The 24425-nt window shown below is 41.6% G+C and overlaps 3 protein-coding genes across 6 annotated transcripts; 1 reads left to right on the plus strand and 2 right to left on the minus strand.

Moving 5' to 3' along the window:
- The first annotated feature begins 789 nt into the window (after window positions 1–789).
- Window positions 790–8176, plus strand: LOC115585289 (ceramide kinase). Its single transcript, XM_030423565.1, has 13 exons — window positions 790–1213; window positions 2728–2823; window positions 3061–3198; window positions 3300–3428; window positions 3996–4059; window positions 4165–4310; window positions 4393–4467; window positions 4578–4730; window positions 4973–5078; window positions 6488–6591; window positions 6916–7112; window positions 7196–7512; window positions 7708–8176. The coding sequence occupies exons 1-13, from the start codon at window positions 1090–1092 to the stop codon at window positions 7811–7813; spliced, it is 1755 nt and encodes a 584-aa protein (XP_030279425.1). The 5' UTR covers window positions 790–1089; the 3' UTR covers window positions 7814–8176.
- Window positions 8177–8622: 446 nt separating this feature from the next.
- Window positions 8623–13336, minus strand: LOC115585291 (glucose-6-phosphate 1-dehydrogenase-like). 4 transcript variants are annotated; one of them, XM_030423568.1, is made up of 13 exons: window positions 13148–13336; window positions 12478–12515; window positions 12239–12347; window positions 11932–12149; window positions 11682–11840; window positions 11457–11582; window positions 11281–11374; window positions 11004–11190; window positions 10668–10903; window positions 9820–9896; window positions 9632–9724; window positions 9461–9526; window positions 8623–8768 (listed from the first exon to the last, which is right to left on the minus strand). In XM_030423568.1, exons 1-13 carry the CDS (start codon window positions 13274–13276, stop codon window positions 8756–8758), a joined length of 1545 nt encoding a protein of 514 aa, XP_030279428.1. In that variant the 5' UTR covers window positions 13277–13336; the 3' UTR covers window positions 8623–8755. The 4 variants fall into 4 exon arrangements, with proteins under 4 accessions (XP_030279428.1, XP_030279429.1, XP_030279427.1 ...); XM_030423569.1 differs by lacking the exon at window positions 8623–8768 and adding an exon at window positions 8978–9176; XM_030423567.1 differs by lacking the exon at window positions 8623–8768 and adding an exon at window positions 8978–9179.
- Window positions 13337–13960: 624 nt separating this feature from the next.
- galnt6 (UDP-N-acetyl-alpha-D-galactosamine:polypeptide N-acetylgalactosaminyltransferase 6 (GalNAc-T6)) lies at window positions 13961–24134 on the minus strand. Its single transcript, XM_030423564.1, has 11 exons — window positions 23886–24134; window positions 22149–22654; window positions 21221–21393; window positions 17861–18010; window positions 16816–17050; window positions 16618–16735; window positions 16308–16508; window positions 16018–16149; window positions 15813–15914; window positions 15559–15717; window positions 13961–14550 (listed from the first exon to the last, which is right to left on the minus strand). The coding sequence occupies exons 2-11, from the start codon at window positions 22628–22630 to the stop codon at window positions 14437–14439; spliced, it is 1866 nt and encodes a 621-aa protein (XP_030279424.1). The 5' UTR covers window positions 22631–22654; window positions 23886–24134; the 3' UTR covers window positions 13961–14436.
- Window positions 24135–24425: the final 291 nt, after the last annotated feature.

The following is a 24425-nucleotide window of genomic DNA, read 5'->3' on the forward strand; positions in this document are numbered from 1 at the left end:
TATAACAAAAATCACATTTAAAAAGAAAACTACTGCTGTTAAAATGTGGCTGCAAGATTTTATATATGCACCCTTAAATTACTCTCAGTTTGATATAATTGCATACAAACATTTCACATGAGCATTGGTTGAATATATAGGTATAGGTTTGTTGGACAGGTTGGTATTATTGCTAGTTTTGTGTTTGTGGTTGTTATTTTATTTCCCCTCAGTTTATTTTTGTAGTTGTAATAGTTCCTGTTTTTTTTTTTGTTTTTTTTTAATTGAATGTCTAGAGACACTTCTGTAACACATCGTTTAGCTCCATGATTGCAACACTGACAAATACATTAGTAATTGTGGTAATTTGTATGTCACGCAAACTGCTTAAAAACATAAAAATATATATATAAAAAATTAAAACAATAGATTTAGAAAAAAGTGTTGCAAAGTAGAGATCCTGTTTGGCAAACAGGAAAAATGTTGCAGGCTAGGTCACTGTTAGTGTCTTTATTCATTTGGAAATGATTAGTAAGAATATGTCATGTACATTTCCTCTACAGAGCTGTATTTGTTTTCCACAAGTGAGCGTAATTTTAAAGTTCTCACTCTATTATCTAACCCTACTGATCAGCACGTTTAACTTTATATTTCATAATTGACTGTGACGAGGTCCAATCACAAGCCTTTGTGCTGTTGTCATAATTGGACAGTAGGCACTACTTCAGGTGAACTCCTGCCATCCAATCAGCAGCGCAGCATGCAAATGTCGCAGGTGTCACCAGCAGGGAGGGACTGTGGAGGAAACATATTTCCAGAACAACACGGTGTGTTTCCAGGCGCCCTTCAGCACTTTACAGGAGCGTTTTTTTTTTGTGAATGTGTCTTCCACGAAGGTCTTCAGGTTCATTCAGAGGAAGATGAGAACTTTCTCCCATCGGGCTCGCTGACTGACGGCGAGGTCACCCTGTCACCCTGCTCTCCTCTCACAGAGATGTGACAGTAATGGGTGTCAGATGTGATCATTTGAGTTTTGCGAGGAACCAGAGAGATCGACGCTGCGGCTGAAGCGCTCTTTAGTTTTTTTAGTTTTTTTTTCTTTTATCCCAGATGGAGACAGACCTGAGGCTGGAGTCGAGTTTGTGGGTCGGGAACAAAAGATACCGGGCGGTGCTGACAGGCTGGCACTTCAACTGGACCGAGGTGGACAAGAAGAACCGCGACAAGAAAACAAGTAGGTGGCTGTTAACTCTGATATGACTGATGACAAACCTGAGCCTAGGAAACAAGAGACGACAACACTTCAGCTGTAGTCTCACCAGGAGGAGGGACGAGTTCACTGAGCTGCTTGCAAAAAAACGTGAAGAACAAGTTAAACAGCACGAACGTGAAGCGCAACCTCCCGAGACAGCTGACTGAAAACACAGGCTGCACAGGAGTCACACACCTCCTGACACACACTGATATCAGGCTTGGCCTTGAACTGTCAGTCTGTGTGTTGTCTCAACACTAAAATCCAAAAACGTCCATCGTCCTTTACTCAAGTAAAAACACCACACTCACTGTAAAAATATCTGTTATTTGTATTAATATTTATTCATAATTTTGTTCTTATGTGTATCATTGCAGTGTATATTCATGTATACAGTATAGTGACTATAAATATACACATAATGTAATATTTATTTTATCAAAGTTTATCTTAATTTTTCATCTGTATATCCTATTACTATATTCTTTCTTTCTGTTTGCTTCCCAGCTATAAGTTCATTTGCCTCAGTTTTCTACCGTTCCTCTGTTAATTTCATGAGAAAATGGAAAGTGCTTTCAGGAATTTGTCTGTTGTCAGAGGTTGTAAAGACTTGAACGCATCTTCTTAGAGATAATACGCACTTGTGTGCATTTAAAACACGATGATGATACATTTGAGTCAAGACAAGTCAAATCACTTCTAGTTGTGCAGTCCAATATCAAAAATCACCAATGGGAAAAATCTTTAATCGGAGAGAGAAGGGCAAACGTGTAGTAAATGCTTTGTGGACAAAATAGACCAAAATAGTAGAATTACATTGTGATTACTCAGGATGACAGAACTAGATTAAAAACATATATGGATACAATTTACAGGATGATGTGTTTGAGTATGACACTGCAGAACTGTGGATTTATTTGTGAAGGACTCTGGGCAGGTTTTCCACGACAGTCCAGAGTATGTGACTTTATGCACGTTCCAGTCCCCTAACGTAGATAAACAACTGGCTTCAAGCGTTACTCATAAGTTTCACAGAGCCCCTTAGACACAGACAGTTTGACTTATCATTAACAGGTGTAACTAATAATAAAGATGATGGCCCTCTTCTTCCTAGGTGTGCACAATAGGCCTTTTTTCACAGTAGATAGTTTGACTTGTCATTGGAGGAAAAAGCACCACATGTGTGACATTAACGAGAGCTCTGTTTCCTATTAAAGATTCCCACTAAGTCATGACAGCGTGACAAGGAGCCAGGACTGAAGCGGCTAAATGGAATTTACTCCACTTCAGTGCCACTACGATCACGTGCGACTTGTCATTCAGGCCTATAAGAGAGCTTCCATGTTGGAACAGCTAAATGTGACACCAGTGCTTTAACGTCTACGCCGAGTAACAAAAGCTGCTGTGAGGATAGTGGTGTGAAATATTCTATTCACTGTATGCAAAGGAGCGTGTGCACTGAGGTTTGTGCTGTGCGCTTGTCTGTGTGATTAAAGTTTCAGTACCTGTGGCGGAGGTGGTTGGAGTGGAGGAGGGCCGGGTGGAGATACTGCCCCAGAAGTCGGTTGAGGACACAGACAAAGACTTCACAGGTGGGAGACTCTCGGATATCACAAACCCAAGGCTGCGGTCGGCGCTCAAGTAAATAGCAATGACCCAGGCTCTTTTGCTGTTGAGGTTAAAATGAGATTGGGTCGAGAGTAATTTCCATACAGGTGCGCGGCAGACAAGCTTTCCAATAAAGTGAAATATGTGCCTGTCAACCCCCTCGCTCAGGCAGTTGATATTGCGGTTTAACAGGAAGGTTTTGTCTTCTTTCAAATCTCCAGTTTTCTATGTGAAGCGCTTCAGCAGTGGTGGCTCTTACGGGTTACTATGGAGACTGGGCCGGACCCAGTTCAGCTGCCCCAGTCGGGCCCTCAGAGACCAGTGGACGAAACATCTACGAACTGCTCTCAAAACCCACAGTAAGCACGGATAACTAGAGAAAGATGATACTATGGCCCCTGTGTCCTTTCAATATATAAGAACTGTACTAATTATCTTTAAATCCAAATCTGTTGGCTAGGTCCGCTGCGTCCACACAGGCTGTTGGTGTTCATCAACCCGTTTGGAGGGAAAAAGAAAGGAAGAAAGATCTACCATTCTGTGGTTGCCCCCCTGTTTGAGCTGGCGGGTATCAGCTCTCATGTGATAGGTGAGAGGCAACAAAATGCTAAATTAAAGGGGCACTTTGTAGTTTTGGAGAAGAAATTCAACTCAGAATTTAAATATTTACAATATTAATGAGATGAGAGGTGAAACGTGTTCAAGAAGCTGACACAAGTCTGGTTGCCTATGATACAGCATTATGATACAATAATAATATAAATTCTAATGTAATGTAGCAAATATACTTTTTTTGTCCATAAGATAGATAGATAGATAGATAGATATACTTTATTGATGCCAAACTGAGAAATTCCGGTGTAGAAGCAGCATTATACACAGAGACAATAACAACACAATGAAATAAGAGGAACTGAATAATTGAATGACTGACTAAACAAGCTGTTCTCAGAGGACAGTAAAGTCCCCAGAACACTGTTTCAAGATAGAAAGGGTCCGCTACATATAAACAAAATAAAAGAGTAAGAGAGTTCAGTCAATGAAGATCATTTCTTCTGATTATAATTTCATCCCCATAACTTCATAGTGCACCTTTAAAAGTTTAATGAAAGTGATTTTCAGTCTAAATGTGATAATAACAATAATTATTATTTAGTGACAGAGCGGGCGAACCAGGCCAGAGACCACCTCCTGAAGAAAGACCTGGCAGGCTTTGACGGGTGAGAGCTGTCAGGGTGCAAACACTGTGGTATGAGAGCACAATAACGGCTAAGCTCGCTGGGAGGTGCCTCCCTAACAGAAGCTCTTGTGTTTGTTTATAACAGCGTGGTGTGTGTGGGTGGGGACGGCATGTTCAGCGAATTGCTCCACGGTTTGATTGGGCGGACACAACAAGAGGCCGGCCTTTGTGAGAACGATCCTGCTGTCACTTTGCAGCCTTGTCCGCTGCATATTGGCATCATCCCTGCAGGTACTGACACTGATATTCACACACTGATGGAGTGAGATCCGGGGTGGTGGCAGCACACATTCATGTGTTGTGTCTGTTGCAGGCTCTACAGACTGTGTGTGTTACGCCACAGTGGGAGTGATTGACCCTGTTACTTCAGCTTTGCACATTATCATTGGTGAGGAGAGACTTTTAATCACCGTTTTTGAATACACAAGCATTATTGTTAAATCTGAGCTCCATAGTTTAGCTTCTACCACCATTCTTAATTCCCACAATGCCTCGCAGGAGACTCTCAGCCTCTGGATGTGTGTTCAGTCCATCAAGCCTCTTCTCTGGTGCACTACTCAGTGTCTCTGTTGGGCTATGGCTTCTACGGTGACGTGCTGGCTGAGAGCGAGAAACACCGCTGGATGGGACCTCTACGATATGACTACTCTGGTATGAGTCATTCAGAGAACAAGAAAGAGCATAAGAGGGTGTTAGATTATCTGTATTTATTTTTAGCTTAAAGCTAAAAATTCAACCTGAAACTGTCGCTGTGACTGATATGAAAGGACTTCTTGTGTGCGTTTTATGAAACGAAACCCCTCGAAATTTCCCTGCAATGTTCTTTTTTAAAATGCTGTTTGTACATCTAGTGTTGTGCGTCTCCAGCTATCTGATGGCTCTCCTTTGTCTAGGCACCATGGTGTACCTGAGCAACAGAAGCTATGCAGGCATAGTTCACTATCTACCAGCAGACCCGCAGGACTCCAGCCCGAGAGATAGAACACGCTGCCTCTCAGGGTGAGACTTCAACTACTGACAAGACATGACATACAGAAGGGTGTATACCCATTTTCATTTTTCATGATTATATTTTGGGTTATTACTAGAATAAATTTACATGATTTTATGTTTAAAAAAAATTAGTTTCCTGATAGCCCCCCCCCTGATTACCCAGTCTGCTCTGATTGGTCAGCTCACACATGCCTGTGCCAGCACTGCTAACAGCAACAGAGCAGCTGTGCTACATAGATTCTTACATGGCAAACTAGCTGCTAGGTGTAGATTATTTGATGATAAATATTTGATATGACAAATATTTGACATGGTGACATAGTGTGATGTCACGAAATCAAAGGTGGGTCTACTGACTAGGCATTTCAGGAGTGGTGTTTACTGTAGGAGAGAAGAGCTTCTGTTGGTGCAACGTATAACTTTCAATACCTTTTACATGCATAAGTGCCCGTATAAAACACTGAAGGAAAGGGAACAAATGAAATATGACAGGTCTCCTTTGATAATATACAAAAACAGACTGACAATAGAAGGTAAGGAGAAAGGAGAAGATTTGAGTGAGAGATCATAATCCCATAAAAATATATTTAAAAAAAAACCCATAACATGTTTTAAATGAAGAACAACCACTATCTGTGACCGTTATCTATTTTGCAGTCTCTACTCCTCTATTTTGATCAACTTATTTTTCAAATGTAACCTTGTATTTACTGTTTGGATGGGATTTTTTTTCTGTATTTCACCAGTATCACAGAGGTGATGTTCATTCATTTAGTTTCCAATGTTATGTGACTGAGACGTAGCTATAAGTGAAACAAATATCACATAAACAACACCAGCACATGGTGTTCATGTTGTGTCCATCCTTGGGTCCCAGTTTTTTAAGGGAAAGAAGTGGAGAGGTGGCAACGTTGGACGAATGGTCATAGTAATGTGAACTTGTAGAATTAATGAAAGCCTTTTCCTTTCCTAAGCGACTAATCTTATTCCTGGCATTTAAGCCTGTAAACCCTTATCTGAAAGAGAGAAGGAGAAAGTCTCCCTGGGAGCACCATCATTATTATTCAAGTTCAAATTCACTGTTTGAGACGCAGTAACTGCCACCACCTGCAGCAGGGACTCAGGTGTTGGGTGCACCTTAAGGAGGGCAGGAACCTCGTCAAGAGGAACTTGATCTGGATGAAAGGTGAGACTCGGCCGTCCGTTGGAGTGAACAATGCCTCGGTCTTTGTCTGAGGCAGCTGCCTCTGGCTTTCAGCAAATGGTTTATGATGCTCCTATGAATGGGTGTCAAGGTCAAGGAGCTTGTTATTGCACAGACTTCCAACCAGTGTGAAAATTCATTGTGTGTGTGTGTGTGTGTGTGTGTGTGTGTGTGTGTGTGTGTGTGTGTGTGTGTGTGTGTGTGTGTTCAGGTGCAGTGTGTGCTCCAGAAGCACTGAGAGACTTTTCCATCAGTCTTCAGATTCAGGCTCCCTGTACAGCTCCCACAACAGCCAGTACACCAGTGACTCAGAAGGTAATAACACAAAAGATACACATAAAAGTCTTGTGTTTGTGTATTTTATCCCAAATCATGTCTTATTTAAGCTTTATTTTTGCTGTTTATCAATAAACCAAAAAAAGAAGAAAATGGACAATTAAATGAGAAAGTGGATGAATAGGGTGGTTAATACTAAGGTGTATAGATATAGAGGCAAGTTTAATCAAGTTAAATCTCTATTTTCTTTATCTTTGCAGTTTCAGTCCTCCATGGTGAGGCTCATATAGAATCATCAGTGACCGTAGGTTTTCTTTTGTTAATGTAGCATCATGTCTTTCTTTCTTTCTCTTGTCTCTCTAGGTGAGTGGGTGACGGTGGAGGGCAGGTTCAGGTGTGTGTCGCTCACTTGCATGTCCAGCTCTTGTCCCAAGTCGCCTCTGGGCCTCTCTCCCTCCGCCCACCTGGCGGATGGAACAGGGGACCTCATCCTCGTATGGGACACTCACCCTCTGGGATTCCTCAAGTTCCTCTACAGGCACACAAGCACACAGGACCAGGTACGGGCGCTCTAGCATTAAACCAAAGCTGGACTAGCAAGTTTAAACACCGCCTAACCATATTCATGTCACGCTTTTTTTAGTTCGACCTGCCGTTTGTGGAAGTCCACCGCGTGAAGGCAGTCCGTTTCTCCCTCCCCTCTGGAAAAGAGGAGGAGGGATATGAAGACATGGGAGCGACAAGTAGTGCAATAGATGATGAAGAAAGAGGCTACATCGAGACCGTAAGCAGGAATGGATCTCAGCAGTATCTGGCAGAGAGAGGCACAGAGCGACGAACGACAAACGAGCAGAAAGCAGCGACCCCCATCCTGTGTGGTCTGTGCTGCAGCAAAGCTCCTGCTGTGTCGGTGTGGAACTGTGACGGAGAGATTCTCCCCAACACTGAGATCGACTGCAGGTGAGAGAGTTCAACCATCCATGCTGTGTTTTGTATTGTCATATGATACTGTACTCTCCAGTTTCAAATTTAAGTGTAATGCAGCTTTATCATACAGTAATAGACAGAAAGCAATAAACTAATTAGTGCACAGGTTGATCACGATGAGTATTTCTCTGCAGCACATGTTCTAACTGCGCTCACTTCTTCTCTCAGGATTCATGGCCAGTTGGTGCGTCTGTATGCCAGAGGCATTGAAGACAGAGCAGCTGTACACAACTGCAGTGAGGAACATGACAATAAGTGTGAAAGGATATTCTGAACCAAGTAATGTAATCGAAATGATTGACAATGAGAAAAAGGGGGACAGTAGAGATGTTTGAAAGGAAAGGCTAAACCTTGCAGTCTGTCATGGCCAAAGAGCTCCTTGTATTTCAGGTACTTTTATATTACAATCATGAAAAACTATTTATTCTTATATTAATGTGTGTTCATTGAAAGCTGCTCCTAAAAACACTATTAACTTATCTGTAGTGCAGGTTTTTCTGCACAAAAACACAAATGTGCGCTGTTTGTTTGCGATTTCTGGTCTTCAAAATGTACTGTACTTTTAATTGAGCTTTTAAAGGATAAAATCATGGGGGAGTGTCAATAGAAGTTTCAAGACAATAAATGACTGACCTGACTCTGACTGACTTATTCTTTATTGTCATCAACATCAGCTCAGTAGTGCAGGAGCGGCTTCCTTTTTGTCGTACATAAGCAAACGTGCGAGGGGAACTGTTTTTCCCCTTACTATTTTTGTGTCAACATAGCGACTCACTAGTCCATGATATTATTATTGCACACAGTAAAAGGTGTCAAACTAGCTGCTTGATAAAAAATAAATCTACTGTGTGACAGGGGGGTGTGGTGTGAAGTCACAAAGTCACAGAAATAAAGTGAGACTACTAACAAGGTGTTTCTTTCTGTGGGAGACAGGTGCTTCCGTCGGTGTCGACTTTGACCTTTGATCTTTTACTTGCACAAGAACTTATATTACAAACAAAAAAAGTAATGCACTATTAAACAAATTAAATCAAATAATACATGACAAAACAAATACAAAAACAAGATGTCTTCGAGGAGAAGTTCTTTAATAAACACATTTGTCTTTGCTGCACTTCCCACGGTCCTCCGAGTACCCGAGCAAAATGATCTGTTATTTGTCAGAGTGTGTGTGTGTATTTGCTTGAGTGTGTGTTTGTTGATGGGAGGCCTCCAGCTAGACCACGCACCTGGTAGAGAAAGACATGGGTGGAAAGAGACAGCATCAGTCTGCTGCAGGAAGTGAATTAAGTAAATGAGTTGTAATGTTAAAACTTTTTTTATTTTACAGTCTTGAAATTAGTGTGAAGCACCTACCTGGAAGTGGTTCATACCTAAAACAGGACATTCAAACACCTCTTTGTTTACAACTGTTCTTACAAACCAGACCAACAAGCGCTCCTAGTAGCAGTATGTTATGTTGTTGCTTTGCATGCATCACATTCAGTGACATCGTGCACGTGATGACTCACACAGGCCTGCCGCCAGCAGAAAACAGGCAGACTTATTTTCTTAACATACAAACAATCGTGTAAGTAGAGATATTCATGCTCTACGGGTCCGACATGTCTGTAGGCCGTAGGTGTTAGGTGTGGCCACTGCTGTTAGAAAAAAAGAAAGAAGGGCGGGTGGCAGAGTGAATGATGATTTATTGAGAAATTTACAGGTGAACACTCAAATCACGCTACTACAGTCACTTTCATCCTGTATGATTCGGAATAAAAAAAGCAGCGTGTTTTTTTTGTTTTTTTTTTCATGCAGACAAAATCAAACAACAGTACAGCAGTGAAAGATTGCAGTAAACTTTATAGTAAACTTTCCTACAATGTTGTGTGTGCATGTGTGTGACAGGAGGCATCATGTCGAGTGGGGCTTCACCCACTTGTATGTTCCCTCATAGCGGAATCCCACCCTCTTCACGAGATCGTCCGACTCGTTTGGACCGCGACTACAGACACAACAAAGAAAAGGAGAGCAGGAAGCAAAATGAAAAGGGAAAAGGAAAACATTCTTCATTTCCTTATTCTCTGTCTGATTGAACAAATAGTGTTACCTTCCATATGTGTAAGGGATGGGGTGTGTCTTCTCCGCCTCCACTTGGTGGAGCAGGGGGGTGAAGATCCTCCAGGCCTCCTGCAGCTCGTCGCTGGGACAGAAAGAGGAGCAGTTCAAGTCAAGAAACAGCACATTAAGAACAACATACATAGACAATGAATGATGACAGTAAGTGTTATAACCAACCTGCGTACAAAATGCATCTGATTTCCACAGAAGACATCCAGTATCAGCCTCTCATAAGCATCAGGCAGCTTCACGTCCTAGAAGGAAATATAGGTGACAGGTTAAGTGATCCGTCTTAAAAGTACGAGGAATATTCAGAAAATCTTGTTAACTCCAATCATCACCCTGTTGCTCACACTACAGGAGCAAGCGTCGTCCAGGGCATCGGCCAAAAGGGTCACGTGACCAACCTACATGACACTGAATGCTGAAATCAACACTGAATACTGTAAATTAACTAAATATATATTTTGAACAAGAATGGCAATTAGTAGAGTGTATACCTCTACCAACGGTCCCCTTTAATCAATAAAGCCTAATCAAATATCAAACTCAATAACCTGGCATCATTAAAAAATTGTAACTTGTAACTGCTTAAATGCAGTTTAAGATCAACAAATCTAAAGCATCATTCTCACATCTTTCACATAGAAATCTGACCACCGTCAGTTGTTTCACAATCTTGTATATTGTTACTTTAATATGAAAGTGGACTGTATTTGGATTAGGATATGATGATGGAGAGGGTCATATATTCTGTTCTGTACAATATTAGACAACTGAGTTCAACCATAAGCTGATTTGGTGCATCTTTAGCCTACACAGCTACCCTATTTTATACCATCAATATCACTGTGAGCCATTCAATATCCATCAAATACTTTTAAGTGACATGATGTATATGTGTGACCAACTTTTCTCAAAAATCAAGTACCACTATCTCAACCTCAATACATTTGTAGTAAAAAGTAATATGATTCTAAGAGTAAGCTGCACAAGAATTGTGGACCACATGGACACTGCAGCACCTTGTATCTGCTCCTGTAGGTGAGGTCCAGCTCAGTCTCCTCCGGGCTGAAGTACACTCCCGGCCTCTTGGTCATCATCTTCAGGTAAATGGCTTCGTTCGGCTGCACCCGCACCACCAGCTCATTTCTCTGGCAGCTTTTGCCAAAGATGTCTCCGGGTACGTCGGTGAACTGCAGACGCACTTCTGCCTTCTGCTCATTCAAAGCTTTACCACAGCGGAGAATAAAAGGGACTCCTGGTGGACGGGTGGTCGACGCGTAGGGAGAAAATCAGATGGGATGTTATTCAATGCAGTGGGTTAGAGGAAAAAGAAATATACACTTTTTTTGCCTCACCATCCCATCTTTCATTCTGGACATAGAGCACTGCGGTGGCAAAAGTTGGTGTGCAGGAGCCCTCTGGTACCGTGGGGTCATCAAGGTAACCCAGCTTGGATTGTCCCACCCCCTCGGGGTCACCCACATACTGGCCGAGCACCACATCCGATAAAGCAACAGGGGCAATACACTTCAGCACCTTCACCTACAGCACATCAAGACAACAGGAAGGTAATGACACAGAAAACAAGCACAACTGTCTGACTATTTCCAACCATCCAGTCACTGGTGCTACCTTCTCATCCCTGACGTCAGCTGGGCTGGTGGAGGCAGGTTTCTCCATGGCGACCAAGCAGAGCATCTGGAGGAGGTGGTTCTGCATGACATCTCTACATCCAGCAACAAGAATCAGTGCAACCATGACATTGTATTCAGTGTGTTTCACTTTTATCTGAGGATACTGTTTCTCACCGAATGATACCAAACTCATCAAAGTATCCTCCACGGCCCTGAGTTCCAAAAGGCTCCTTAAAGGTTAGGACCACACAAGCCACACTGTTCCTGTTCCAGATGGGTCCAAAGATACGATTTCCAAACCTGGAGGAGAGAGAATGAAACACTTCTGAAATAAAACCATTCCGTTCAGGTTTATATCAGATGTAAAGTGCTTGAAAATATGTGTCTGGGGCACGTTACCTGAGCACCATGAGGTTCTGGACCATCTCTTTGCCCAGGTAGTGGTCTATGCGGTAGATCTGCTCCTCTGTGAACAGGGTGGATAGGTGGGCTGACAGCTCCTGTGAGCTCTGGAGGTCTCGGCCAAAGGGCTTCTCAACAATTATCCTGTTCCAGCCTCTGTTTAACAGACGTAGCTCGTTAGATCGATGTGATCAAACACCAGGTAAACAATTGCTATTATGGATTATAGAATAAACCAGACACTGACTTGGTGCTCATGCACTTGGCTCTGATGTTTGTGCTGACTGGGTGGTAGACGGTGGGTGGAAGAGCCAGGTAGAAGAGTCTGTTAGCGTCCGCTCCCCCAGGCTGAGATGACAGATGAGCGTTGAGTTGAGCGAAAGAGCTGTCATCATCATATCTGCCTCTGACGTAGGAGTTCCTCTTAAAGAAGGCTGAGAGACTCTCATTCTCCTCGTCAGTGACCTAAGGGAAATGATTAACAATAATTCCCAAAAAACACACCCCGAACGGTGTTGTGTCAGACACACGTCAGGGAACCAGAAGTGTCCTACCTTCATATGAGGCAGACAAGCTGTCTTGATGTCATCCACGGTCAGGTCAGACCGAGCAAATCCCACAAAGTAAGTGTTATCTGGGAGCAGGCCATCTCTGAATAACCACCTGAAGGAGGCAGGGAGTTGGTGACAAGCGGTGAGTAAGAACACAGCACAAAGGTCGAAGTCCTCATGATACAAAGTGACCAAACAACATTCTCACCAACTCTGTGTTTGAGCAGCAACTCTATACTCACCACAATGTTGGATATATCTTCTTTTTTGCAAGATCCCCCTACACAAATAATACAGCAAAGAAAGAGATCTGATTATGAAGCTCTACTGATTATCACAATCAATAAAGAGTCCAAAGAGCAGGTAAACTTCAAAAGTAACAGTCACATTCCTTTGGACCGGGTGGAACTGTTGAGAAATGTGACGACTTTGACCACAGCCTCCCTGCAACACTCTGAGACTCTATGAAAAGTTAACCTAGATCACTAGCTTTGACAAAACAGACTAGATTTTGGGCTCAAGGCCAAGAACAGTCTGACAAAATGTTCCCCTTCTTTCACCGCTCAACAAAGGGAAAAGTAGATGCAGCACATTTAGTCAACATGTGCTCATTCCACAGCTTTTAAATTCTGGTTAGCACACTGATATTCTCCAGTGAATTGTTCTCCTGCAAGGCTTTGTCAACTGCATTGTTACTCCTTTAAACTGTTATTTTCACTCTGTAGTTCAATGTATATATGAGCTGACCTCAGCAAACAAGACAGTTTGTTGACTTATGACATCTGGAAACATTTCTGCAGACCTCTGTTAAATATTGTCAAAGGGAAATTGAAAGTGCATCAAATGTTATTTGAGAAAAGAGGAAACTGGTTATTTCTATCATGTCCTGAGAAGTTTAGAAGTTGTACTCACAGAGGCTCCCAGGATTATGAATGCATGTGTGTTGAAGTGACTGGACAGCTCTTCTCCATAGAGCTCCCTCCTGAGCTGTACGAACACCTCAGAGCGACTCAAAGGCTCAGTGCTCATCTTCTGGCCCATATGGTCTCAGTCTGTGCCTACAGCTACTGTTACAACTATTTCCCTCTGGCCACCTGACACAGGCAGTATGGTGAAATTTCAATTGTCATCCTTCCTTGCAGAAATTCTCACTGAGTTAATGCTGCCACCTATAGTTGCAAAGAAATAATGTCCCTGCCTAGTCATGCCCCAGTAGTTAAGAAGGTTGAAGCTTGAAATGAAATCAAGTCTGGCAACCTGTAGGAAATCCTTTAACTTACATTTTAGGTTTATCAAGACGAAACCCAAAAATAACAATTGGGAGGAATGTTTCTTGCTCCTAAACCACATCTTGGACAAATGTTGTGCAAACATAATAAGTTGCCTCAGACATAGAAAGTCTGCAGAAGGAGTTCTTATCAGTGCACAGCCCTTTACACAAGAATATGAACATTGTTTGCATGTATGCAGCTTCTAAATTCAAATGACTGCATACATGTATAAGTTTTAGTATCACTAACAGAAGCAAAGAGTCTATTTAAGATAAAATCTAAACCAAAACATACCATAAATAACATAAAAAATATTACTTCTGTATACTGATAGTGGTGTAATTAATCAGAACATAGCGAAGCTGTTGGTCAAAAATTAAATATATTTAACTGTTTAACTGCAATCCTCCTGAAATGGATGTACAGTATATGCTGATAAAAAATACATCTGTAATACAAGTGATCATTTAGGTGACACAACAAAGCAGACCTTGTTTTATTAAAAAAAACAGAAATTTCTTACTCTTTAGTGCATATTTCTTCATTTCAACAATCATCGTCAGCCAAAAAAAAGTCAGTAAATAGTGATTTTCCAAGCTGGAGTGTAAATTCACTGAATTAAGTTCCCTGCAGTTGACAGCCGCTGCCCTGCAGTCAAGCTGCCGCTTCTGAAGTCCATGATCCCAACCACCTTAAAAGGTCTTACTGGAGTTTCCGTCATAAATACAATTAAAACATGCCAAATCCAACCCGAGCATCTTCACCAGATGTAACTGTCTTTACTTTGTCCTTCATCTTTAACGATTAACTCAGCATGGCCAAATGCCTCAAGCTCCACAGCACAAAGCCCTTAGGGATCGATGTTGAGGTGGCTCCTCTGAGCTGAGTCTGAGGAGGTGCCAGAGGTCACCCGCTGGGCAGACTGGGAGGTCAGCTGAAGCGCCACTGCTGGTAGAGATCATCAGCGTTGCACTGGTCCATCTGAATCTGGTCTCCTTTCAGTTTTAAACACTGCCCACTACTGGGATTCTTCAGAAGGTTTTCCTGGAAAGTAACAGCAGAGAACAATTACACACTTATTCCTATAACCACTGTATGCTGAATAAATGACATTTAGGGAAACACGCTTATTTTTATTTCTTGCCAAAAGTTGAATAAGAAGCTCAACAGCACTTGCATGTCTGTTTGCTAAATTGAAGGCCCTGATGCACCAAACTGACATCAAAGAACTAGCTGCCAAAAAGGCTGACTGTTGCAACGCTTCACGACTCCTTTATCTCAGCCACAAAGCTGCACTTCAACGCACTGAAGAGAACACAGCAGGCGACCAACAAGCTTGTACATTCAGCAACTGTGTGAAAGGAAATACCACTCTGCAGATATACAAACTGATTTCACCATTAAGCAGCTTTTTTTGACACAACTCCCACTCATATAGCCGCTTCTGATATGTCTGATAAATAGTTGTAAATAGCACTGATGATGAGGCAGAGGTGAAAATAAACCAATAGTGCGGCACACAAGCATCAACACGATGTTCACTGACAGCTCCCTGTCGGCCTGGTGTGTCAGGACCTTAAGGCTACAGCCAGCAGCTGGTTAGCTTAGCTGAGCATAAAGCAAAAATAAGCAAAAATATCTAGCTCTGTCAAGACTCTGTATAGCTCTGTCTAACTAGCTCTGTCGAGACTCTGTTTAGCTCTGTCTAACTAGCTCTGTCGAGACTCTGTTTAGCTCTGTCTAACTAGCTCTGTCGAGACTCTGTTTAGCTCTGTCTTCAAGCACCTCTAAAGCTCATTTATTGACACAATGTCTTGTTTGATTAATTGGTGTAAAAAACAAAGCAAAAACAAATCTGTAGTTTTATGAAAGGAAACACAACCTCATGGTGACAAGTGTATTGCCTTCTTTGTTTAATATGTTTTTATGCTAATTTTACATCATCTAGCTGTATCCTTATATCTATCAGACAGATAAGATACTGATATCGATTTTCTCATCTGAATCTCAATTACGAGCAATTCCCAAAACTTTTCCGTGAGCGCTCCTCACCTTTGTGAAGACCCACTCCTGTTGTGGTGACAAACTGGTGCCCTTCCCCTTCCGCTGACATAGCTCGAGCTTCACCGGCTCTGACTTGGGTGCGGCATGAACACAGAGCTGATTCCCGATGTTATGACGCAGCTCCTTATGAGTTGAGTATTCAAAATACTGGAAGAGACAATCAATCCAATCAGAGACCTAACTGTGCCAGAGATCATCAAATTATCCTCAACCTGTAATCTCACACGTGTGAATCATATTACCTGGTTGCCTCCCATGTTGTGACACTGGTACATGATCAAAGGTTTACCACCCTTGTTGTTCTCGCCAGCATCCAGGCAGGTGTTAGATCCTGAGTTTTTAAGCTGGTGCAGACACAAAACAGTCAGATTCAGCCACAGTTGTGCAAGATTTGCGGTGTGTTAATTGAGTCATATCCATATTCAGACAAAGACAAATGTGACTCACTGCTCCAAACTTTTCTGGGGTTAAGTCAGGAACGTAAGCCTCTGGGTAGACTGTATTTAAGTACCAGGTGAAATTCTTGCACTTCAGCCTCTCTCTCAGATTTAGACGATCAGAGATGTCACCATACCTATTCTATACACAAATAAAAAAAGAACAAACAAAACAATCGCTTAAAAATACATTATCACACCAAACTGTTGTGGCAGTAGGTATAAAGGGGATAAATAGCATTGTATTCATGTGCGTTTATCATTTGGACACTGTTGCTCCTATCAGCTGATCAAACTTACCTCTCTGGCCATAACTGCAGCATTGTTGTTACGGCGATAGTAGATTTGCTTGTAGTCATCCATCCAGACTTCAGCCAGGCGCACCTGGTTGCGAGTGATGACCTCTGTGCCTTTAGGGAAGGTGTGGGGGCTCTTAGTGCGGAAGACATGGCCCACAAAAGAACAGGGGATGATTTCTAGCTGACCCCCACACTGCCACACCTGTGAATCACATTTGACACAGGCAGAAATTCAGATTCTTGCTTGAAAATGGCAGGAAGGCCTATAGAATAAAATATCCAAGTGTGAAAGCAGAGATAAAGATACTTACCCTGAAAGACATCTCAACATTTTCACCGCCCCAGATCTCCATCTTGTCATCATATGTTCCAATGTGTTCAAAGTACTTTTTTGAGATAGAGAAGAGACCTCCGGCAAAAGTAGGTGTTCTAAAAAAAAAAGATACAAAAGCTTTATACACTTAAATGATTCAGGGTGTTCTCGGTGAAACCAACATGATTATTCTTACTTTACAGGGTAGGTTTCATCCTTGCGCAGCTTCCTCGCTTCCTCTGGAATTGGCTCCCAGCCGAAAGTCAGGCTCCAGTCAAAGTTACCTCGGTTGTAAGCCCGGTTGGTGGCCACAGGCTTGTTGAACCGAAAGTCGTTGAGGTCGATGGTGGTGATTTCTGGACTAACCACAGCAGTGGGCTCCTCAACTATGCGGGCCAAGAGGGGCTCTAGCCAACCATGGAAACACTCACCTACATGGAGATGAGAGAGAAGTGAGAAATCACTACATATCCATGTCTTTACCTCAGTTTCAGGTGTAGAGAGTGTAGAGAGAACTGGTATAACATAACATTTCAGAACCCATCAGCAATCGTCTGGCGGGAAAGGCCAATATGTCAGGGCTTCTGACATAGCGAGGGGAACCATTGACGGACTCGCTGAAACTAATATTGTGAGCTATTCTATGTTGGCAATTCAATCTTTGCACTTATTGAATATAATTTTTTTTTAGAACTCTCTAGACCTCAGCCAGCCTATTCTTCGTTTCACCTTAGCACTATTTCTTGCATCAGTATCTCCAGTGATGTGTAGCATCAGCAGAGTCATAATATATGTCTAAGCTGGCAGAACTGTTGATGCAGATATAACTTGGTCTGACTATTTAAAATGCAAGTTGAAATAACACTAAGCGAGGCAAAAAGAGCGAACAACTGCACCAAATAATTGCCAGTTAATGATGCTGGCTACAGACAAAGGAAGACGTAATTGTTAAGATTGACGAGATATCAATCTAATAATTTACATGTATACAGAAATGTTTAGTGAGAAAATAAAATAATCAGGATCTTTATTTTATACAAAAGCACGCAATTTAACTAATCAACAATTTAGAGAAATATAGGAAATAGGAGACATTTTCTTGCAGTAGTATGAACATTTTTAGTGAGGATAGAAAATAACCCCTTACACCTTGGCAGTGCTTTAGCTTTCGGTGAGCTGCACACAGCTGCTAAAAAAGGTGATTGTGGCTTGTAAAGTTGTAGATGCGTGTGTTTTCTCACAGTGTGCATCAAGAAAGGTTAGCACTTCGCCCTGAGCGATGCTGGCACCCAGCAGCCTGGCAGTGATGAGGCCTTTCCTCTCCGGCTGCCTTACGACGCGGACAATCTTCAACTGACGGACATATTCCTCCAGTCGGCTCTTCAGATGCTCTGGGGAAGTAAAAACAACATTTTTGTGTCTTTCATCATCCAGCTGAAAGTGTTTCAGTCTTATGTGAGTGCCAGTGGTGCAGTTATGCAACATCATACTCAGGGCACACTCTGATATCACTGATGTGGTTACTTTTGCAAAAGAGCACACTCTGAACCACAAATACTTCAAACTTAGAAACAGACGTGGTCACTGACTAAATTTATTTTCAGCCTGATATTTAATAAAGCAGCTCACTGCCTCAGAGACCATATTTACATCTGTAAGACCACTTCCAGAAAAAAAAACATTCAAGTGGAAACGTTGCTGGTAAAAACTGGGTCACACTTCCCTTCTAAAACAAATACGACCACAATGCATACTGCACATTTGTCATAAGTTTCCGTCCAAAAAAATCCACCAACCACATGCCCAGTTGTATGACATAGAGCTGCCTCACTTGTAGCAAAAAGGGAAGTTTGAGCATAGTATAAAACATGCAAATACAGTTGAAGGCAACTGTAGCTTATGACGGATGACCGACAGTTTACAATTCAAGCTCAGTCAGTAATGGGTCACTAAAGGCTAATGAAAATGAAATGCTGAAATATCTGAATATACGATGAAGATGAAGTAGAGTGCATGACTTTTTATCACTCAGTCATTCTTAAGCCTGCTTTACTCTGCATGGCTGGACAGGCTAGCATCAGCTATTATGGACTGTGTATGTAAGGAGTAGACACAGCTTGAATAAACACCTGATAAATCAACATGACGACATTAGATTCAAAATGTGTCAATAACTCAAGTCTAACTGCTTCTGTGTTGATTCAGCTAATATATGTTCTTTTAGTGTGAGAGCTGAAATGATGTGACACCTTACTTACTACATGGGGTGTATTTGCATAATCATGCAATTATCTTCTCATTCTATCAGTCTTATAAAATGGTCTGAAAATGACAATTATATTGTTCATTGCAATTATTTCTAGAATATATTGTCCAACATAAGTATCAGTCGTGACAGGTGTAGTTGTTGTTGCTTCAACACTGTAGTAATCCTGCAGCTTGTTCCATAAAGCAAGATAATAGAAATGTGGAGTTCAAGTCCTGACTTAAGTCTAACAAATCAGTCGGGCTAAAGCGGCTCAATAAAGCTCAATTCAAGTTTACACTAAATCAAGTCAAGACAGGTTTAACTAGTTAAGATAAATGCAAGTGCAAGCTATTCAAAAACAGTCCATGAGGTCAAACACAGATCAAACTGATCATACCACAGGGCATTAAACATTCAACTTAAACATCTGTTTTCAAAAAAGGCAGTACAGCTGCCATAAATACAATCAGAGATTCTTGAAAGGCTGAACAATACAAGTGGGACTGCGAGTATGAACTAATTCCTGGTTATACATTGCCCAACTATGCAGTTCAACTGGTGGAGCGTGTGCTCCATGTTGAGGCTCTCAGCAGATACTTTGGTTCAAATCCAACCTGTCACCTTTTACCTACAGGGAGAAAAGAACAAATCTACAGGTGAAAATTAAGTTTTAAAATGTTATTCAAAATGGTAGGTTTGCTTACTGGCTATAAAAGCAATAGTATGGCTTTACTATTTGACTATTAATATTATTATTAGAATACACACGCATGGGTTCAGTTCCTTATTTAAAGACTTCCTCAATTTATTAATAAAAGAATACACCCACATGTAAGTTTCATTTTTCAACATTATTTTAATTGTATTCAACAATATTTTTTAAAGCATGAAGGTAGAGGCATATGGATTTAGATGCTACATTTCTGGTCGATACATTTTTTTGCTTTGTATTGTACTGTTAAATATTCATGAAGTTAAGAGTTAATAAGTTGAGACTTTTCTTTATGAAGCATAAGCCTAGACGTTGGATATCGTATATCATATAATGAAACACAAATGCTGATCTATATCTTTACCTTTATCATTGTATATGTTGTATTTATTATTTACTTAAGTTGATTTTCTATAAACTTTATTTAGTGGACTGATTACGGTTGATAAAGTCAGATAATATGTCAGTAGGTCAGTTGTAAAACCAATGCATGTCAGGTTGGTGGTTTAGAAAAGACTCAGGCGACAAACGACTGCCCTGGTCCAGTCCAATCTGAGCGTGTTTTAAGGAAACGCATCAACTGGCAAGTGAGTCAGACTAACTGGAATAAACCTGGCTTATTTGGTAATCTTCCTTTATGGAACATGGATCTGCGTTTTTAGATGAGTTTAGAGTAAACTTTACAGTCATAGCACAGTCTGTAGTTAACAAAAGTGCATATAGATAAACTTAAAATATAAACAAATACACAGAACAAACAATAAAAATAATGGGATAGGAAGGCCTATAATAGTTGAACAGTTTGCTTATTTTGCCAATTAAAAGTTCAAGAATTTTAACACTTCCTTGTCTTACAATGACACAACTCAGTTTTGTAACTTTTGTGCAATGACATATGATTGTGTCTGCGCAGTGAAGACATCTCATAAACACACTACAATGCTCGACTCTGTTCTTTTATCATTGAGAAGTTGGCACTCACTACTTTAATATCTACTTCACTGGAGGCCAGCCTTGTGTACACTAAAATACACAGAGTCATTTTCCTTTATGACACCGTTTGCTGCTCTTTCCCTCCACGTCACACAATAAGAGTCGCTTTTATTACTATAAAACCCCATACCCATACCCATACCAACTACCTGTCAATGTGTTTGCGCATGCTGTTAAAAATCCCAAGCTAACATCATTCTGGCTTTTCTTGTCAAAAGTGCACATCTTACAGTGACTGGAATGCTGCCCTAAAAACTCTGAAGGTCAATTAATAAATGACTTATAAGTGCAGACTTAGATAATTAGATATCTAAGTCTAAGTAAGAACTTAGATAATTTTCTAAATACTTTCCCCGTATGTAACTTATTTAAGATACAACCAACCAAAGCTTCCTGGTGATTTCCTTTTGTGTTGTTTATAAGTGTGTCTTCACTGTTTAACTGTGAAACGAATGTTCAATTTTATCTACACATCATTAAACAAAACATAAGTGTTTTTTTCTTTTTAGCATTACAACTATTGTCAATATTGGAAGCAAAATGGTGCTAAAACTAAACTCCAAACCTCTCAAACAAGGTCTTTTTCATTTTCCAGCTAGTGAGTTGTCAAGTTTGTCTTGTTATCTTGTGTGTTTACAATTCTCAGACCTGCAACACTGGCGTCATCCACCAAGATGATCTCTTTGAGCAGGGAAGCAGGAGAGGTGTGCAGGACGCTGTAGACCGTCCTGAGGAGAGTGGACCAAGCCTCATTGTGGAAGACGATAATAACACTGGTGGTCGGCAGCGGAGGACAGCGACGGAACTTCCTCTCCAAACACCTGAGCGAATTGGGTCACACCAAAACACAGAGACAAAGATGTGGGAAAAGTGGGAGGCATATCTGATAAAATAAATAGTAAGCCAGTGCCATGTTACGTATCAATAGGTCATTGTTTGCAGGTATTCAAGGTCTGCCTATGAAAACTTCTGCAAATCCAAAAGCAATCAGTATATTATTTAAAAATCACTAGACAGTTGCAAAGCAACTAGTTCAATGCCTTTCAAGCCTGTGACATGAACAGATGTCAAGTTGGATAAAGTTAATGACAGAAACACACAGTCAATAAATGTGTTGATTACTTCCTCAATTAATCTACTTTTTCCCACAGCCTAACATGACGTCCACAAATGTCTTTTTGTCCACAACCAATTCATATTTTGTTCATTCATATTTTCCTTTTGTAGACGAGTAAAGAAACCAGAAAATATTCACATTTAGGAAGCTGGAATCAGAATTTTTCACTTTCTTGCTTAAACATTTACTCAGATACATGAACTGATTATCAAAATACTTGGCAACTAATCAATTAATTGTCACGGCTCTAATGTGCACACTGCTGTGCAGTTGTTGTGAAGTGATTTTCCTGTGTAAGAGCTCAATATAAAAATACTTGTAAATAATTTACCGCTCTGAGCGTGACCCCAGCTGAGACGCAGCGCATTATCTGGGCTGCTGTGTACATGTCAGCACACTTGTTGGTAAAACAGTGATTAGTCCAAACTATCTCAGCTTATTATGAGAACATGTTCTTACTCTGGAGGTCTCGTGTCATCCCCAAGACTACGGCTAAGCGAGATGCGGTCGCTGGCAAACTGGTTGAAACAGTGCCGTGTCATACCCTCCTCCTTCTCCTTCTCTTCCTCTGGGGACATGTGGTCCTTGTGAAATGCCTTCCCATCAGCCCCGGGGCTGTTGGGGTCCTGTGGCGGCCTGTCCAGGTGAGGTTTTAAATCAGCCTGAGTATAGAATCCAGGGGGACAGTTGACATCCTCGGTGGGCTGGTACTGTACTGATGGCGGTTGTGGAGCTCCGATTTGGAAGCCAATGTTGTTGACAGCATGTCGGACCATTACAATCACCTTGTCCTTTTTGTTTACTAGGTCCTGAAACCAGGGGTCATCTGCGGAGGAAGAGCCAACATCCCTCTGGAGAACCACAAGGGCCACCAAGAATAGAGTCCCCCCAAAGAGTGCCAATTTCAGAGGGGACATGCGCCGGCGAAAGAACAGACGCATGTTTGAGAACGGGTTTCCTCAAGGCTGTTTAAAACAGAAACAAACAAAATGAATTACTGGAAGCTGGAAAACGCACTCCTCTGAAACCTAAACTACCTTTACTGAAAATCTCAGTGAGAGGACAATAAGCAAAGAAAAATCCCTGAACCAGTTTGTGCCTCTGTGCAAGTGTCCTAGCAGCAGGTGATCTAGTCGAGCTTGCTCCTCCCTCCCCCGTCTCTTCAGGAAACAGTCCCACAGGGCGAGCAAGGAGAGATCAGGGAGGTGTAGAGTGTGAACAAACACACCACACCTCTCTGTAAACACCTGAACTCACCTGCTCCGGCCACAGTCCTCCAGGACCCACGTGGCAGCAGGTGGGCCGCGACGCTGCTGGCTCCACCTGCAGCTCTCACGCAGGTTAATGAATGACACACAATGACACCTGCTCCAAAGACACCTCACTACTAATGATCATCTGTCATCCCCTACAGGAAGTACAGCCTGCTACGTGGAGCATGGCGAGGACCATAACATCAGAGCATTGGCACTATGCGAAGCGGTTTCCTGCTATGTGAAACAGGATATCACTGCAACGTAGGAGTGTCCTTAGGTGATCACTGTTCATTTACAGACTCACTCTTACTTGGTCATAATTAATTCACCCCATTCTCAAGCCAGCCTGCTTCATAATTGATTCGAGAGGACACTCCTTTGGTGTTCAAGAAAAGGGGAAACAACCACAGACCACTCTGCATCGTCCCTGCTAATGAGCGACCAGTTATTCCAGTTTGAGCTCAGCACAGTTAGGTCCAAGGGGGGGAAAGAGGAAGGGAAAATATTCAACCATAAAAAAATTAAATAAACAATATCATGTGGACGTGACTGCAAAAAACCCCCAAACCATTATGTCCAATGGGGCCGGCTTTTAATCCTTTAAGGAGGAGACACGTGATTGTCAGAGCCATCATTTTACAAATTACACAATCATATTCACTTCTCAGTCACTTCAACCAAAAGAAGACAAACTGAAGTCAAAGAAAAGAAGCTGACTACTGTCAAAAATCACTAAGCCAGTCACTGTGGCAAAAATGAAAGAGGAAGAGTTTACTGAAACTTTTGTCTGCTCTGCTTCAGAGTGGCAAGGCTCTTAAAAAAACTCTTCATATCTGACGGAAATTTAGAACCCGTCATTCAACAACACAAGTGACACGGAGACGCTGCTGAAAGGTGAATATTTAAAGCGTTTCTTTCTGCCTAACACGCCGCCACTTACCTCAAACTGACGAGCGGCAGTCGCTAACACCTGTTCCGGTTGATCTGGTGTCTGTTTTATTTTGAGTGGGAAGCTGCCTCACGGGCTCGCCGGCCGTCGTTTCAGGATCATGAAGTTGTCAGACTGGAGTTCTGAGGGAAGCAGGATGCGGCAGCAGATCCGTGGCCTCCCCGATTTTCCTCCGAGACGAACAGGTGCCATTTGTTGAAATGATTAGCCGGAGTGAGGCCCCTGCTGGCCGCGCGTGTCCTCAGCAGTGCTGTCATTTAAAACTCTGCACCAGCGCCTGTAGTTAAAAACAATATAGTAGAGAGGCTTCCGGTGGCGGGAAAATAACAAACTCCAATCAATCAATCAATCAATCAATCAATCAATCAATCAATCAATCAAAACGACGAAATTAATATTAAAACTAAAACTAAAAATAATACAAAAAATGTTTTGGTGAATTTTTTTATATTGTGCAGCTACAAGAGGTAAAACTATTTATAATTGAGATTTAAAAAAAATCTATTTATAAAAACAAGCAAATAACTAGCG

Source organism: Sparus aurata, chromosome 7, assembly GCF_900880675.1.
Source record: "Sparus aurata chromosome 7, fSpaAur1.1, whole genome shotgun sequence".
Classification (NCBI taxonomy): domain Eukaryota; kingdom Metazoa; phylum Chordata; class Actinopteri; order Spariformes; family Sparidae; genus Sparus; species Sparus aurata.

Excerpts from the sequence above, each read along its gene's own strand:
- LOC115585289 (XM_030423565.1), top strand. The coding sequence starts at position 1,090 with ATGGAGACAGACCTGAGGCTGGAGTCGAGTTTGTGGGTCGGGAACAAA. Across the intron at positions 4,468-4,577 it reads AGCTTTGCACATTATCATTG|GAGACTCTCAGCCTCTGGAT; the intron begins GTGAGGAGAGAC and ends AATGCCTCGCAG. Across the intron at positions 6,592-6,915 it reads GTACACCAGTGACTCAGAAG|GTGAGTGGGTGACGGTGGAG; the intron begins GTAATAACACAA and ends TTGTCTCTCTAG.
- LOC115585291 (XM_030423566.1), bottom strand. The coding sequence starts at position 13,276 with ATGGGCCAGAAGATGAGCACTGAGCCTTTGAGTCGCTCTGAGGTGTTC. Across the intron at positions 12,348-12,477 it reads AAGATATATCCAACATTGTG|GTGGTTATTCAGAGATGGCC; the intron begins GTGAGTATAGAG and ends TGCCTCCTTCAG. Across the intron at positions 10,904-11,003 it reads CCAGAATGAAAGATGGGATG|GAGTCCCTTTTATTCTCCGC; the intron begins GTGAGGCAAAAA and ends CCCGTCCACCAG.
- galnt6 (XM_030423564.1), bottom strand. The coding sequence starts at position 22,630 with ATGCGTCTGTTCTTTCGCCGGCGCATGTCCCCTCTGAAATTGGCACTC. Across the intron at positions 16,736-16,815 it reads GATGAAACCTACCCTGTAAA|AACACCTACTTTTGCCGGAG; the intron begins GTAAGAATAATC and ends TTTTTTTTTTAG. Across the intron at positions 15,718-15,812 it reads ACAACATGGGAGGCAACCAG|TATTTTGAATACTCAACTCA; the intron begins GTAATATGATTC and ends TGTCTCTTCCAG.